Genomic DNA, 18,715 nt, shown 5'->3' on the forward strand with positions numbered 1-18,715 from the left:
GATACTACAATTATACAATGTTATAATTGTAGTATCTATAAAGATACTACAATGTTATAATTAACTCCAGTCTATTATCCCGTATGATGATATGTATTTCAAAACGATATAAACGTATCGTAGATATCATTGTTAAGAACTAATTATTCATATATATACACATTCAAAATATCTATGTATTATTTGATTTCTTAAATTTTTTATATCACATGGGTAATGACATTGATATATAAAAAACTAGCAAACCCGGCGAACTCCGTTTCGCCACCAGGTGGTTGTATGTGAAAAATGACTTTCCCGCTTTTCTGCAGAATTTTTTCCTAAATTTTCTTTGCCATAAACCTCACGGCGCCCGAGACCTTTCCAACGAATGCAAAATCGTGGAAATCGGTTTGTGCGTTCTGGAGTTATAGCGTCAGGAAGGAAAACCCGACTTATTTTTATATAGTAGATATAAATGGGTATGAGTATCTAATACGAAGAATGTGTTGTACGATATTTAAAATTGTTTGAATATAGAACGAAGTTAAAAAATACAGGGGTTTTACTCAGTCGATATTGTTGTTGGACTTGATTAAAGTTTGTGTTAAGCTTTAGCATAAAATCGATCGAAACTTTTATAATTGATTAAACTGATTAAGTTTGTTATTGTTGTTAAATAGTTATGAATGTTAAACATCTATTGTTGATTGAGTGGTATCAAGATTGGGAATATATTAACTCTTGTATTTGGGTAAGGATCATATCTGCTTTCTATAACTTTGAGTAGTTAACATTTGTATTTTATTGTGTTTGATTTTACGCGAGTATTATACATTTAGAAATTAAAAACTTTTTAACGGATTTTAAACGCGATTTATTCATTATATTATTAACCCGACGTTTCGAACACTTTACAGTGAGTGTGGTCACGGGGAGACATTTATTAACATTTGGTATTTTTAAATTGGTCACTAACGAACGTCTATATTATAATATATCTAATGTTGTTTTAATTTTCTAAATCTCACTACCTGAGATGAATAATTTTGTTCATCTGCAACGCCGTCAATCCTCATATTCAAATCGGTTATTGAAAGAATTAAGGTTTCTATTATTTTTGAGATAATTACGTAAAATTGTAAACGTATTATTTCATAAATTTTTAGTTTTAGAGCATTGAAATGCTTTATAATTGCATATGTTAATTATTTTATTATTGTAATACTTTATAGTATTTTTTCTTACTAAGCGAAACGAAGAATTAAATTTATCGAAGAGTTATATAATAGAAACTATCAATAACGTTAATTTTTAAAAGTTAAATTGAATTGAAATGGTGCTGTTTGAACATTTTGTTTTGTTGTTATAAAATTTAAATAGTTATTGCCAAAACTGATCACGAAATATGAAATATATAATATGTAAATATATTTATACTTCGTATTCACTAATCACCATTAAAAATCTTTAAATGCTACCACACTCGAAGTATTTTGAAAATTTGAAACCAGTTTTACGATTAAGACCAATCTATTGACCACATGAACATAAGCACATCATAGTAATAAGCACATCGCAGACATGAGTTCCACAAAGGAAAATATGTTTTTCAACTTTATATTTTGCGGCGGAAGTTCGTACATTTTCAGGAAAGGCCTAAAACACATAGGTAGGACGTTGGCTACACTGAATGGTTTTTTATACTTAAATTATAATATATGTGTGGGCATGGTCCTATGTAATATTACACATTTATTATTTACCACATATCTTCCAAACCACAGAATTGATTTATATCGTCACTTTTATTGATTCTGATCTTAATGTTGTTCATAGATTGTTCACTTATATACTGTATCAGTATAATGTCATGTAGGTAGCTACGCATATTTAAGTGTCCACGTTTTAAATGTCAGAGTTAAATCGTACTCTTATTAATAGTATTTTTTGTTTCACCGTATAAATAATAATAGTCGAGCTTTACTTTAAAAATATTCTAATCCCTTATGTATCCAGGAATAATGCCATCTAGTGAATTAATCTATAAGTAAAATAACGACAGGCGTGCCAGCTAATGACCACGCACAAAAACTTCTTATTTTCTTTACGTTCATAATAGATGGCGCTGCCTGTTTACTAAAAGTATTAATTATGCTATCTTGAAGTAATTTAAAAAATAATCATAATAATTCATAGGGACTTTATCTTAATATATCTAGTTACCAGTTTAATAATTCTTAGCCTTTTAGTGTCCTCCTACAATGTAAATAAAATACAAAATAAATTTATATTGAGTTAACTCATTTAAGCTCAACAATTCAAAATATATTATTATCATATTTATCGGCTTCACACAAAGTTGTACTTAAATATATAAAGTTGTACTTATATAATATTTTCTAATTTTAATTATAGGTAGGTACCTATAAACTTTTAGGAAACCTTGCGTTGATTATTAGGTATTTAATATCATTGCGGTTGTCTGTGTAAGAAAATAAAATAACTAATGTTGTTACTAAAGAAAATAAATTTTTTGAAATATATTTTAATGTAAGCAATTTACCAATAAAAAAAGTATAGTATTTATTGACTTTAAAAATATATTAATAACGCGACATTTATGAAACTGTGTGTGAATATTAATAATCACTATCTGTAACGTCAAGAAATACAAATTAATGTTTTTAACATTTCTTCTCTATCACTTAGGTAGTCAATTTATAGTTAGATACAAAAGAATGGGAAGCAAAATAATCGGTGTGGGGGATGCTGCTGGATCCGCGGAGCCCGGGAACGATTCATTGATCCGAACCATTCTCGGCAATAAGACAGGGAGCAACTACAAGAAGTTCAATAACATAACCTCTCGTTCACTCATTGTTAAATAATTTTCTTTGTTATTTAACGAGTTTTTCACCAGACAATCACAAACTTCATTTCCGATTTGTTTTAAATGATTTCAAACTTAACCAGCTCCTTAACGTTGATGCAAATGAAAATTTTAAAGTATATCGTTTTAAAGAAAACTTTGGATATCAACGTTATTTCAATAATAATGTCGTTGGTATTATTAATGAAGCAGTACTTCAGTAATGAATGCTTATAAACAAGAGTAGTAATTATTATTATCTGTATCTTGAAACTGAGTAAGTTCTACACAGTACACAATGAACATTCTACATAATGAAGTAAGAACGGTGCAGCTGGTCGTTGAATAAGTCAGATAAGGATAGATACATAGCTTCTCCCAGGCTGTGTAGCCGATCTGCGACGCACATTCTTCTCTCTCTTTCACACGGGCGGCGGTTCGCACGAGTTCGTTGAGTCGCCACGCGTGCCCGTCCGTTGTTGCACATCGACGTCAACCGCTTTCAGTGCTATAGCGCGTTTCTTAGCGCTATATCTTCATAACCTTAAATTTCCAATTTCGTTTTATATTTTATAAAAATTATATTTTCAAGAGAATACTCATGAATTCTACAAATTTATAACTTTTGTGGTGTGAAGTTAACGCCCAGTACAAAAGGCGGACGTGGAGTGTATTTTTGTGTAAGATAAAGTTATTACAAACGGCAAGCTGTGGGGTTCAGGGGCCTTTTTTTTGCCGCCGCAGGGGATGTACTATCCTGTAAGTACCTACATATTTTTACTAATATAATATGAATATGCTTTTTGAATTGTGTAAGGAGCTTATAACAGGTATATACATCTGAGAAGCTTATCAAAACAATTGTATTTTCTAAGAATATTACGGCGCATGGCGTTACCGGGCTTACATGGACGCCTCGGGATAAACGATTGGTTTTAAATGATACATTTATATATAGACTATAAAATTAAACACGAAAGTAAAAATATTCAGACGAGATTTTAGCTCTGGCCAAACGTTTAAAGTGAAGTTGCCGAGTGAAGTTGCTGTGTATCGTGCGGAAAACGGGCAATAGCGACTATAATGTGTTGATTGTTGTAGTTATGTAGCAATCCGTGCATTAACTATCGTTTATTTATAAAGGACGCTCACCTTTAATTTACAAGTTCCTTGATTTATCCGTGGTTGGAAGGAAAAGATTACATCCAGCCAAATATGTTTACAAAGATTATGCTTTGTTTTTATGAGAAGTTACAGCATATGTATCATTATAATATTCCTAAATTAATCTATAGCCTTATTAACAACTCGCTCCAGACAATCCATTGTTGTGACATTGAACTGTGAATGAATCCATTGTTGTCGTTTCTTTCTAGGGAATTACAGTTGGTATTGGTTCGAGAGAGAAAGATAGTTCGTAAAATCACTACTCATCTCCTATATCGTAAATAGTGCGTAACAAAATGATTATTTATATTTTGGATAAATAAGTATGTTATACCATTGTATGGTATGATTAAATTGTGTATGTATATGTAGTATTATATGTTACCATTTTCGCGTATTTAGCTCAGCCGTATTATTTTTAGCCCAGTCGCCCCTCAGATTGTGTAGCAATGCATGAGACGAATACCGGCCTACATCCTACATCACCCTGTTAAACGAAACTAATTTTATGAAGATCGTTCAAACGCTTCTTTCGCAGCGAAATAGCTCGTATATAAGAAATAAATAAATAAAGTAGATAGTGATATTTTTTAGTAATATATTATATAATTTTGTTTTAATAATACAATTCTGCGTAATAGTCCCATGATTTGAATGGTTTTAACTTTTGTGTCATAAAATACTATATACACAACTAGTTTACAGTCCTCGGCGTCACATGCGTACACTTTATTTTGTCGCGCCACAGCCGTTCCCATAATTTCCATCCTCTATTTAACTCCAATCACAATTTTTTTCGTCATTCGAAGTGGCCTATGACCCCGTTAGTTTCTGACACTCATAATTGGTCACACTGAAGTCATAAATCTTTATTTTGTGCTTGTATTGTTATAACGCCGTTATACCTAATATACCCAGGTACGCCCTTATAAATGTTGTCTTCAATGTACACAATTAACTAAGGTTCAGTGAGGTACTATGTTATATTTACTATATTTCGTAGGTATATTTATCTAATATGATGGAAACATCGATCGAATGATATATTGAGTATAAGGGTTTAAATCCAACAAAGTCCAATGGTGCTCTGGCTTAGACCAATGGTGCTCAAAGTTATTCGCCTCTATTAAAAAAATATTTTTCAGCAACCTCCCCCCACACTTATAGAAAAATTAAGAAATTAGCTAATAAAATGACTATTAACACGAAAACAATTTTATAACATTTTATAAAAAATGCTTGTTTTTACGCGCGGCTTCCCACGAGTAATATTTGGAGTAGTTTTATAGATGTTGCGCGCAATATTCAGTTAAAAAAATAAAAAAATCAGCCATGCTGGACCTTTTACTGCCCCCCTCTAGGCCTTCAGCACCCTCAATAGAGGGTTATCGTCCACTTTGTGAGGGACTGACTGGCTTAGACAGTAATCCTAAGACAGCACGTAATGATGGTATTAATATTCTAAACAGAGGTAGGTATCTATTTTAACATTCATTCTTTGTATTACGAGGAGGTTGGAGGGATATGTAAAGAATTAAATACGACATTCATTGCAAATCGATAGTAGGTGTAACGATTCCACTTTTATACGCTTTTGCTTTTGATTGGCTCCGAATCGGATGCGATCAGGTGTTCATAGCGGTGCTGAAACAGGATGAGGGATGAGGGATATGAGAGTGCGCAATACACGTAGTGACTGAGCGACGTACATATATTTTCTCGTATAACTTGATATTTTGATGAAGAAATATAATGGAATGAAACAATCTGTGTTGAAATGCATTATTTATGTAAATATGAAACTCAATATAAACAAAGTATGTATTTTTTCTAAAACTGCATCAAAAGTAGCCTCAATATCGTCGGCTTTGCGCAAAAATAATAGCCACGGCACTCACTTGAAAAGTAATTTCGCCACAAAGAAGGGATGATTATGGGAACCCGTTCAACGTTCCAAGGTGAACACGTCAAGCAGACGATAATGTGAGCAAATTATTCTTATACAGCCCTTTGTTCACAATTTAGTGTTCATGGTTATTTATTCACTTCTGTTCTGTTGGGTCGGCCCTGCTCGCCGCTACCTGCTTGCGGATGTTAATGTTGAGTCGCAGGTAGGCAAATAGCTGCCGAATTCTAAGAAATACACCATCGGTACCATGTTTTGTCTCTTTCTTGTTAAGTTTTCACCAATTTTATCGTGTTTGTGTTTACTTTGTATACCTTATATTTTAAAAGTGGTCAAAGGAATAGATAGACGGTCCTGGGTAGTTTCATCCGTATAGTTTCCGTTGCCGTATTGGGGTTTTCGGTATTAAAACTAAGTAGCTAAGTCCAACGTTAGTACCTTTGTAAGGTACTCAGGTCTCATACTACTGCATTTTATCCAAATCGGTGCAGTGATTTAGGCGTGAGGAAGAGACAGACACACAGTCACTGTCGAATCTCCACTAAGGATTGTGTTATATAACTTGATAATACTATACTATATTACTAACGATATTAATCTATTCCTAACGTTATGATAAAATGGTAATTTATACATTTATGCCTATTGAAGTAGGTACGTCATTTTTAGAAACATTTATAGATCAAAGGGGTTTTTTTGTGCAATACTCAACATCTCTTTAACTGATTGTTCATATAAACACAACTGTTCCCTTCAATTTATAAAAATATTAAACATCCTAAAATAGATAATCAAGGACGCAAATATTAGAAACAACATTGAGTTAAAATATTGTGTATATCACATAGTCACTAATAAATAATAACCTATTATCTATAGTGTGGCATAGTTTTATAACACTCATACATCAAAATATTTAACCTAAAGCTTCAATGCTCACAAAGAATTTCAATACTGTTCGCAGATTAGATAATGATTTTCACAACAATACAGATGACATTCCATATGCATAGCTCATAGTAAGGAGAAATAAATGTAACATTTTAGTAAAGAATCTGTTTGTATGAATTCACTAACATAGTATCAAACAAAGTGGCTTCCCCTCGTTTCCCTGTGTATGCTACGATTTTTAAAACTATGCAATTAATTTATATTATTATTTTTAAATAGAAATGGGTCATTCAAGATAGGTATAATTCTTTTTTTCGACAATTTAAAATTGTTTTCAAGTATAACAGCCGACTTGGTCATGTGTCACAACGCGTCATGGCATTTATTCATTGGCACAACGCGTCGTGAGAGTTTTCAATAGTCATTACACGAATTTCGCGATGTGGATCATTTACTGTGACCATAACGCGTTGTGAGCAATTTTCTCGTTCAATGTGTGTTTTCGGTCTGTGAGCGTAACATATATATAACATATATAAGTATAATTGTGCAATTTTATAGAATTATTATGACCCCATCCGGCTTGCACGGGTGCCCGTGCGAATCCAGAGCGAATCGCTAGACAACGTATAAATAACGGCGTCTAGATGTGGACGCATAAAATTAAAATGAATAAAAAACAAGTAACATGCATAATACGCGTTTTACTTTAAAATGCAGCTATAATTATAGACTCTATTCTTTTGTTTCCAAGCTTTAATACACTATCTCTTCGGTATTGTTTGAATTATGTTTTGAAGATTAATGCGTCGTTATTGTCCTGAAATACTTTATAGTTGGACGTTTACCGTTCCTTTAAATAGTTTTATTTATTTTATCTTATCCGTATCTGAAAAATGCTTTTCATAATAGTAAATCAACGTTACCAAAATATATTATTGAATAACGTTTCGTATTTTTGATATCTTTTGATTTTGTTTTTGCTTCTATTTGAATAAATAACAAATGCCAATGTGATAAATTTAACATGATACATGAACTTAACTTCTTAAGTAATTAGTAATTACTTCCTTATTCAGAAAAAATTAGTAAACAATATTTACATACTGTTGAATGCTAACAAACATTTGATTAAAGTTAATTAAAGTATCTGTACTTGTAGTAGGTATTAAGTATAACGTCATTAATTTTTCATTATTATGAAGTTTTGTATTAAGTTTTGTGTTAAGTTTTTATATGAGAAGCCGGTCATACTTTGTGAAAGTTTTATGAACAATAATTCTATGTATAAATTTTTATCCATAGTAATAAGTTTTATGCATTATAAAATCTAGACTCATTAGATATACACATTTGATTTAGTTGTGTTTTATTCACTAACAATAATAATACAAATTTAATTAAAACTCAGCAAACCCCTCACCATTTTGAGTTGTTGGTTTTAGTATTTTACTAGTTAAACCATGTTATTTCATACTCATATTTAGGAAATTGTGAAAATTTAATGCGATATTTCCGCCCTCTTTGACTGATTTTCGTCATAGCTAAGAAAGATCGCAAGGCTCTCAAGTGAAATAAAAGCGAATTGATGTCGGTCCATCTATTGGAAAGATACGATGCCAAAGGCAGAAAGACAGAAAGACACACACATACAGATAGACACATATTGACGTCAAACTTATAATAACCGTCTCTTTGCGCTGGGCTTAAACATATAGTATGTTTAGAATTTTTTATGGGTACCTAACCCCTATCACAATATATTTTTATCAATGTCGAGGCAGCGCCATATTTTTTGACGAAAAATAAAGTGAACTTTTACTTACCAGGATAAATGCGCAGTATAATTATACAACTTCTCGCACTCGTTCATACAATTTCGTACGATAGAATAGAGTATAACGTTCCTTAATATAGACCGGGAAAATGAGCATGGCTTCGTTCTTTGTGTAAAATTTATCTGGCAGTGCGTCGGTGCAGCGATTCATTTGTCTCGGAGTCAGCTCGTTGACAGACAAAAATCAACAGACCAAGTTAATTGCGCTTTTAGCGTTACATTACTGCTTAAAACCGGCCTTTACTTTTTGAAAAAGTTTGTAATTTTCCCATACTGCAGTTTTAATTTTTTTAAAGTATGGACTTTATAGTTCGCTTGACAATGTAAACGCATATAACGGTATTATCACTGTGTGAAACTGGGTAGTTAATAAGCGGATTAAAATCATTTTTAATCTACGCTTATTTTTTAAGTATGTTTGCCATGCATTCTTATTTTTTCTGTTTATACATATAATTAATCAATAAATAGTACTACCGGACTTATAATGTTTTAGTGTTTTATAAAATCTTGATATATTTTTTATTTGATTTATAGCAAACAAACCTCTATTCATATACATTTTTTGTATTGTTTAACTTTTTCGCATTGTTTACTCAATTACGGTTTGTGGTTTGGTTCTTTTTATATTAGGACAAAAAATACTGTGCTTAAGATAATTTACCTACTTACATTCATATTGTGGACATCGACAAATAAAGTCCATTGAATCTCTATTTGCATTAAGTAGCTTTACGATTGGTAGTATCCGTTATGATTTCAAATGCGAAAGCAGGTACGATTTATATGACGTGAAAGGAAATATAAATCACTACATTCGTCAGTATGAAAAAATGCCTTCATAGAATTCAGTAAATAGTTTGAAAAAGGTTTTTTTACGTCTAGAAAGTTATGTAGTGCCTATGTTGCCTTTTTAACAACATGTATCATCTCGTAATGCAGTAATTAGATAATTGTTTTTCTTTATGTATTATATTGTCAATATGGAAGAGATAATAGACTTATTTATTACGAACAAAATATATTAACAATATTCATTAATATTTTTAGTTTAATAAATATGTAGGCGACAGAGGAAAATTTACATTTTTCTTTTTTATTGTTTCAACTAGTACAACTAGTCTTCTAAGATAATTGAGAATATTTTTATAAAATACGAAATGAAATATGAGTGTAATACATTTTCCATATTCGTCTCTTCGTTTTGAAGTATATAATTATCAACAACCACTGCAATAATTCAATTCACAATACACGGATTATTAATTCGATTATATCAATATCATTGAAATAACTACACACAGCTTTCGTATTTATTTAAAAGAATCTTTTGGTCAATTTGGCTCGGGCCCAGCAGCGTCGCAGATAGCGAGTTAAACGCCATCGTATCACACGGCCGTCGCGGTCGGCGACATTAGAGCTATAATATATGTTACGATTTACATTCTTGATCGCGCTATATCATGGAAATATTATTATGTTTATCATTGTAGTTGTTATCTATTAGCGTTCTTAGATGTCTGTTGCTAAGTTATGACATCTGTGTACGTTAGAAATAATCGCCGTGGTACAATGAAAAAAAAAAGAACTCGTAAACTCAATATTGAAATAAAGAAGTTAATTGTAACATTGAGCTCGAAATAGTATTAAATACTGCTCTTTTGTTCAGTTGATTAAGAAGCCGTTCAACAGCATGTTATTTCGTTTATCTTTCAATTCAATTCTTCACAAATTCAGTCTTTGTAACTTTGTTCATTGAAAATGTTACACTCGAATTCAAGTTTTATTCACGATTTTATTCCTTTAGAAATGCTTACTCTTTGTTTATTAATTTTTTCCAAGAATTTATTCATCCATTAAAACCTATTTCGGGTATGATTTAGTTAGTGTTTTAAAGAAAATAATCTAACACTTCAAGAAGGAAAACATAACATTATTATGATAAAATGTTGTCCATTTTGTAAAGCAATGCTTTATGTCATAACCTTACAGTACTATCAATAAGTAATGCTATACTGTTTATTTACCTTCTACATCACAACAACTAATATTTAAAAGAGATAACACTAACATTTCAATATAATCATAATTCTCCTATTTAATTAACTATTGCAATACGTAGAAGAACGCATTAAAATATTTATTTCACAAATCATAAACATGCATTGTATTGTTTTCAAATAGCAACATTGTGATACGTATTTTAAATTAATGTCCCCATAGTACTGTTTTCTCGCTACATAAGGACATCGTGCGTTGATTCTTGTTTACGGTCAGATAACGAGGTCACGCTATCAACTGATAGAGAATAATTAATGTTTCAATGTGTTTACGTGGACCAATGATTTCTTTACTGTCTGCGTCTTATTCGAATACGCTAAATCATTTAAAACAGTGCGGTCTGTTAGGGTCGTGTAGGTTAATTTGAAATCTTCAATTGTTGTATTTTTGAAGAGTTACATTTCAGTTGAATCATCATTAAAAATTGTAGTATAATTGGTTTATGGACAACCAAAACTTCGAAAATATTGCAATGATATTTATGAAAAGAATTTATTTATTTTTAAGACTAGAGATTACAACCAAACCATACATACAATTACTTCGTTGTGACTAACTCAGTAAAAATACCCATGAATGATTATTCAATTAAAACCATCCTATATGTCCTTGTAAAATCCTCTTAATATAAAATATTAAATCATGCTTTATTAGATTAAAAAATAATAATATTATTCATGTCAATTATGTATTCAAATAGCAGTATAAATAAATGTGTTTGAATAATTAATTTACAATTGTGCAAAACAAAACGTCCTGAGGGGTCAGTGTTCCATTACAATCTGGGTATAAATGCAGGTGCAACTCACATCTGCTCTCTCAGTGCTGATCAAGTTTCTTTGTGGAGAAATAGGTAATAAGCCTTCGGCAGCCCGACGGACCATTTTTGTAACCCTATAGGTACGCTCCGGTAGTAACAGTCGCGCGCTTAACACTAAAGACCGTCATTTAATTTTGACTTAATCCATATATTATGAATGTATATATTTGTCTGTTAATTATTATAATTTCTAATCATTAAAATAATTGATGAGTCAAGAACGGCTGATTCGATTTAAATGATTTTTAGCTTGTTGGATTTGTATAATTTTTGGCGGTATCAGAGAAAAGCGGACTAGTCTTTTAGATCTATTATTATACTACTTCCTCGCCATGTTTTACGATGATAAATAGAATCCCATCAGTTTCTACTAATAAAAAGTTTGAAATTTATGCGTTAACATTAAAAAATAGAATAAAAAGCTATAAAACTTTTATTTTAATAGAAAGTCGTTAAACTTATATTTGCAATTAAACTTGGGCAGAGGCAAAGTTAATGGCTGCAATTATGTTCGAAAATAAACCGAGTAGTGGTCTTTGAGTGTTGTGGTCGCTTATCGTTCTATTTATTATCTATTTACATTTTTCATTATAATTAGTCCATTATGTATATCTATTTTATCTCAGGTTTTCTTAACAGTATATAAGAAGAATTGGAAGAATATTTAACGTCTTTATAATAATAATTTCATAGAGTTTTTATTTAAATTCAGTAGATTCTGTAGATGCAATTTAACTAAACTATAAATATGATCTTTAAAGCTTATACGACTTATACTAATCTTAACGTATGAGTTTGATAAAGGCAGTCTGAACAACGGATTATTTATTCATTTGAAGCATTTGGTACGTTTAACTAAGAAAGGGTTGAATGCTGACATAAGGTTTTAGGATTTATCAAGATTTCATAGTAAACTTTGCTATAGTTGAATAATAGATATTAACTATTAACATAAATTAACGCCTGCATACAACCATATTACTTCATATTATATGATATTTCAATATATATGCTATGAATTGTTTTATGACTGTGATATATAGCCGTTAAATGTGTCTAATATTCAACAGTTAGTTACGCGAGCTTTTGAGATAGGCCGTTAGTTACTTGCATGAAAGGATACTTTCGTTTTTATTTTACATCCACAGCAATTCGGGTATCGCATTGCATGTAGTTGGTATTTGAAGGCGAACCAGTTCGGAAATACCTGTTGGCGGCTTAATTGTGCGCAAGCGCATGCCGCAGCTAGGGGTATTGCTGCCAATATTTTTACGTTCGATGGACGCGCAAGTTAGCGGCGCGATGCCATTACCGCTGCAGTGAAAATTAACGCGCACTGTTTAACCGCGTTCACACGCGTGCACACCATTAATCATGTGGAAAATGTTGTATTTAAATACGTTTGTAATTGTATTATTTATATGATATCATGAAAACCTTTTAGTCTTTATCAATATTGAATAGCTCTTGCATTACATTTGCTAAGTTTAATGGTTTGAAGATGATATTTGGGTTATTGAAAGAAGAAAGAAAAAGTGTTATATACTTATCGATTTGCCCAAAGATGAATTATTAGACTGCTTAATCGCCATGCCCTACATACACTTTCAAAATATCACTGTGAATTTTCAGTATCTATGAGCATTACTGGTATAGTACAATTAAACCAAAATATTCATTAAATTATTATCCTCCATCTACTGTATAATTGAAGCATAACATATCAACATAATTTAAGCTACTATATAACTTATTTTATGTTCGCCAAAACGCTATTTCTAATTTTGTTGTTTCTCGAAGCAATTTGATTACGTAGAATATACTCTATCTTTCAAGAGCTTTGTGCATCTGGTAGGCTACCTGTATTAATAATAACCGACCGCAAAATGATAATTTATGTGCTGCGCTTGTTTAGTGAATGTAAGTTTGAATGTTTATAATTTGCGTGTAATTTATCTAAGAATATAACAATAAATTTTCAAAATTATCAAATTTAAAGCAAACTAAGAATACTGCGTTCGATCAATTTATTAGATATTAGGTTTTTTTGGCAAAATTAACAATTTTAGAAGGTGTAATATAAAAACATTCGTAACAAACTTGCACAAAATATAGGCATTTGGTTTCCCTACTATAATTTTTTTGACATTCACAAATATTTGTATACAATAGCAGAAATGGTTATCAATACCTTCAATTTAAATCTTTATTTTATAAGTACGTTTATGCAGATTTTTATAGAATAGAGCAAAGAAGTTTGTTTTCTAGCCTATTATCCTGAACTCGATAATTTTTTATGCAGTGTTTTGATGTAAATGTATTCAGATAGAGAGAGTGAACAGAGCCAGTTATCCCAGACTGAAGTCGGCACATGAAAAATATTTGGGCTATTGCCAGCGCAGCTCGAATCGCGAATGTCACTACCTATGCTGATGTACGAACATGTACCTAATGCTTGCTTTGCAATACATACTTACGTTTAGATACTTATATGGTTTAGAGAGATTGAATCCAACAAGTTCGTGGTTGTTTTAAACACTATCAAGAATGGGATAGAGAAAAACTATCATGTGATATACTTTATATTCAATGCACGTATAAACGTTCAAATTAAAATTGAAGCTGTATCATAAAAGCTAGTTGTCATTGCGGATCTCATATTCAAAAAAAGTATAAAATGTATAAAAAAATATTAATCGTTAAAAGCGGAGATAAAAATGTACCATTCTATTGTATTTAACATGCCACTGTGTGTGGGTGCATCAACAATGAAATAGATCTTTATTAAAGAGCAAATATTTTAATAAAAAAAACAAGTGAAAAAGAATTGCAGTTGTTGGTGTACCTATTGTTCCCGTGGAGTCCTTGCGCAAACCCAAATGCTAGAAAAAGATACGATTGTTATCATACTTTAATAATAATTTATTATAATTAACAAGTTTTATTGTTTGTATTATCCGTGTCGCGTTCAGTGGAAATTACAGATTTTGTTTTCGTAAAAATAATGTATAAATTATTAATAAATGTTTTCTTTTATTTTCAGGTGAGTAACGGCAATGTCATCGATACAGGAACACCGACCTTACTGGTATTTATATTTGAACTTTTATTAGCATGTTTGTGCTTTGAATGTGTACTTAAATAATATTTGGGGGAACTATTTATTTTATGTGTAGCGTTATTATATGGTTGTAACAAATTAGCGATTAATAATGTTCATGTAGTGTAAATATTATTTGCATGCATCTTCGACATTTTTAACCGTCGTTCCTAAAAGTGAAGGAGGTTCTTTTCTACTGTCTCTTTCGTTTGGTTTTATTAATCATTAATTCCGTTGCCTTATATTGCAGTAATATTTGTATAGAAAATATTAATTATTTGATTAATTATTGAATCGTTAATGCAGTAAAAGGAGATTCGTTTAGTCAGTCAAAGCAGACTCAGGCTATTATATTAACACTAAATAAATGATATTACGACTACACTAAGTAATTCATAGATACGGCCAGATACGGTGTTTTTTTTTGTATCTACGTGTCTTAGCTATCATGACTTAAATATTTATAATCTTTGAGGTTGCCACGCGTGTAACTAGGTATAACCACATATAAATATATTTTTGGCGCGAGTATTACATTTACAGACCTTAGTATGGTGAACGTGACACAACCTCTAACGCACACCCGATTTGAATGTTAACGTTTTTTTTAAATATATTAAACACATCATGTATGTACACAAAGATACACCTTAACTCTTTATATTACAGATGAATATCGGGTGTTTATATCAACTTCCATATGATGCATATAAATATAAAGATCTTATACTTGTCTGTTAATATTAAAGTAAATCGAGCATATACAAAAGCTTAAGCGCAAAAGTAATAAGGTACTATTCGTACAACTTATAAGGTCTTGGCCCTGAGACTCAAAAATACTGGTACACGTTTACTAATGGCTAGTCAGATGAAACAAGTTAATACGCTGACCGATAAAGACAGGCTATTAATTCTTACCATCACTGTATGATATTTACAACAAATACCTTGACCGCGCGACGGTCAAATTTTAATTTTTGTTTTGTTTCGTCTATAGTAATAATTTTATTCAAAATTATTAAAGAAAAAATAAGCACAAACAACTTCTTCTTAATGTATTGTTTAAATGTTTTAAGTGTTTTATTTTAAAAACTAGCTTTCATGTACTCGTTATCTCCTTTATATATATGAAGCGCGTAGTAGAGACGTAAAGGTTGAATTCTTACGTTGATTAACATGCGAGTCGCGTCTGTTTTTATATTCACTCACTCAATTACACATCAGAAAATATTAAACAGGCAGAGCCAACAATCGGATATGTGGAGCCGTATAAAAGATAAATTTAAATGATATTAATCTTTTCTTTTCACATGTTCGGCAATGGATAGTGGTATCTTGAATGATTTTCAATTGGGTTATGAAGTCCACCTTTAAATAGTTATCAAATTTGTATTTTTTTTATGTCATAGTCGGCAAAAGAGCTGGTAGGTCGCCTGAATGTAAGCGCTACCACCGCCTATAAACTAAATAAAAAAATTAAATTGCTAAACAACACTCCTTTAAAAGGTTTGGGCTAAAATAAACATTGGTGAGAAAACTGGAAGGGTAAGGAATGGAATATTCGGCTCCCCCACTCACGAAACAGTAGTAGTTTCATGCTGATCTTCGGTGGGGGTGTGGTTCCCCGGTGCGAGCTGGCCCAATTCATGCCGCAGTGTGCTTGACTCCCACATTCAAAATTACAAATAAACATGTGTAGCTTATTATATTTTCGACCAGCATTTTTTTTGCCAAGAAGAGGCAGAGCACATAAATTATAAATTTTTTATATTTAATTTATTTTTTAAACTTAATTCACCTCTACATCTGGTTACAGTACTTACAAATATGAAATTATTACAATTATATTCTATCCAACTTGAATTTGTCGGCGCTTGTCGAATACAAGATTCTAAAATTAAGAACTAAAAATTGCCACAAATTAATGTTAACGACGCACACGTGTTATTCAAAAGTATTTAATTACAGTAGCGTTATATGAAAGAGACTTGCTTGGGGCGCGTTTGATTCTATGTATAAAGAGTAAAATATGATTACAAGATGTTTATTACTTATCGCATTTTTGGGATACTAAATATTAGTAAATACTAAAATGGATCAGACTTGTGCAAAAAATGTATATTTTTCTTGGTATCTCGCTAAGTCTTGTTGTGTCAAATATTGAGTTAGGATTGCACATTTTTTTTTAAGTGTGATCATTAGTACTCATTTATTTCAAACGTTGCATTGTGTACTCGTAAAGTAATGATACTTGAATTCTACATTATTGCGCGATTTATCCATCAAGGCTTAACGTAGTGTCGTAGACAAATTCGGTGAGAGTGTAACCTTTGAAAGTTGTTATGATCGAAGTACCATTAAGGCCTCTCCTGGACCGGTGCCAGAGTTGAGATATTATTAGCACGTCGACAACGTTCGAGTTAATCAAGCTCAAATAAGATCGATAATTCCCGTAGGTGACGGTTTCAGGGAGCCAGCTCGCCAGATTCCTGTCAGTCCGGATTACCGACCGCACTAACTTTTGCCTTTTATTTGGATTCTTTAATTTAGAAATAATCTATTTATATTTATGAATAATTTTGTTACCGTAGGTCCTACTTAAATACACATAATTATTTAAGTTTGAAATAAGTCACGGCACAATATATGTTTATCATTATAGTAATATACTAATATTACAAAGTTATTTTTATAAGTATTATAAAGTTAGTCTTTAGCAGGTCGCAACGGAGAGTTTTTTTAATCTCGATATAGTTATGAGGGCTAGACTGTCTCATTCCTAGTGGAATTTCCTTTGAATACGCGGATGAAACTGCGGGTGGGAAGCTAGTTTCAAATATAAAAGTTCTCTTTTATCGTCTGTGACTTTCTACTCACAGATGATAATTAATTTGCCGCCTGGAGTCTAGATTCAATGCAACATGAACCTGTTTGTTGTGCATTACATGGAAGTAAGTAGTCGGCAGTTGGTACGGCCGCGGCGGCCCACTGACACCATGAAGTGCAGTTTCGCAAAACATTTGACCTCAATCTTACCGACAAATGTTTGTACCTGTTTGAACGTTACGATAGTTGTGTGAAGTCAATAACTTACGTTATAATATACGAACCAAACAATAACTTCCGCTTCTGGAAAAATAACAATAATTAATTATTAATTGGTGATTTAATAAGCAATTTCCATACGCAATAACCTTAATATGAATGCTTTCTATAGACGTAGCGTGACAACAACGCGATTTGTATGTAGATGCGTGCCAGAGAAATTCCTTTTAGTAACCGAACATATGCACATATTCGTCTCAATTAGAAAAACGACTTTTTGATTAATGAGCATAAGCAACGTTATCGTTTGCTTAAATCACCAAGATATAAAACTTGCGTTTGAAATTAAATGCAAATGCAAAGCCTGTTTGAAACGTATTACACAGTACTTCAAAAATAAAGACTGGTTTTATTATATAAATAAATAGAGAGCACTACAAAGTATAAAGGACTTAATTAACAGGAGCGGCGACCCATAAAACAGAGTAGGTAACACACCTCGGGTGCAGTTTCAAAGATTGCTTCGCTCCAGCTGATTTCCTGATGTAAATTTACTTCTTCTCTTTTATGATCGTTTTACATTTCCCTTTTAGAATTCAATCTTTGACAAAATAAAGTTACAAAATAAGTAGGTTCATAATTTTACACTTATGTTTGTAATAAGTGTGAATAATATAGAAACTGTAAGTACCTTGACGATTGCTATTTGTTCATCTAGACACAAATCAATAATAGCAATCAATAGTACTGTTTCTTTTGACACCTTTGACCTCTCACACTAAACTAAAAATATTTATTTGTTCTATAATTTGCCTTAAACTTACACACAAAAAATAGTATTTTATGAAATTAAGGACATATTACATGTAAAGTCTGTATTATTCTGAAACAGAAGGCTCGAGCATTAAATGTTGATTGTGGATCGGTAGATATAGTGTAGGTGCGTCATTGTGATGAGCTTTGCAGTCCTGTATTATATTTGCATACATTATACATTTAAAATAACGTTTGGCGCTCGTCTGCGTAATATTCACATT

At 31.6% G+C, this 18,715-nt stretch overlaps 1 protein-coding gene across 8 annotated transcripts in view; it reads left to right on the forward strand.

Annotated features, from left to right (window-relative positions):
• The first annotated feature begins 3,276 nt into the window (after positions 1–3,276).
• The window catches only part of LOC119835101 (RNA binding protein fox-1 homolog 1-like), a 36,154-nt gene continuing 20,715 nt past the window's right edge, over positions 3,277–18,715 (forward strand). For 4 of the 8 annotated variants that reach the window (XM_038359724.1, XM_038359725.1, XM_038359726.1 and 1 more), the window contains exons 1-2: positions 3,277–3,610; positions 14,577–14,621. In XM_038359724.1, coding sequence (XP_038215652.1) covers positions 3,599–3,610; positions 14,577–14,621 — 57 coding nt within the window. In that variant the 5' untranslated portion in view covers positions 3,277–3,598. The remainder of the gene's footprint in view (positions 3,611–14,576; positions 14,622–18,715) is intronic. The other 4 variants (XM_038359728.1, XM_038359730.1, XM_038359731.1 and 1 more) reach the window with 2 other exon arrangements.

The sequence above is a fragment of the Zerene cesonia genome, chromosome 20 (assembly GCF_012273895.1).
Source record: "Zerene cesonia ecotype Mississippi chromosome 20, Zerene_cesonia_1.1, whole genome shotgun sequence".
Classification (NCBI taxonomy): domain Eukaryota; kingdom Metazoa; phylum Arthropoda; class Insecta; order Lepidoptera; family Pieridae; genus Zerene; species Zerene cesonia.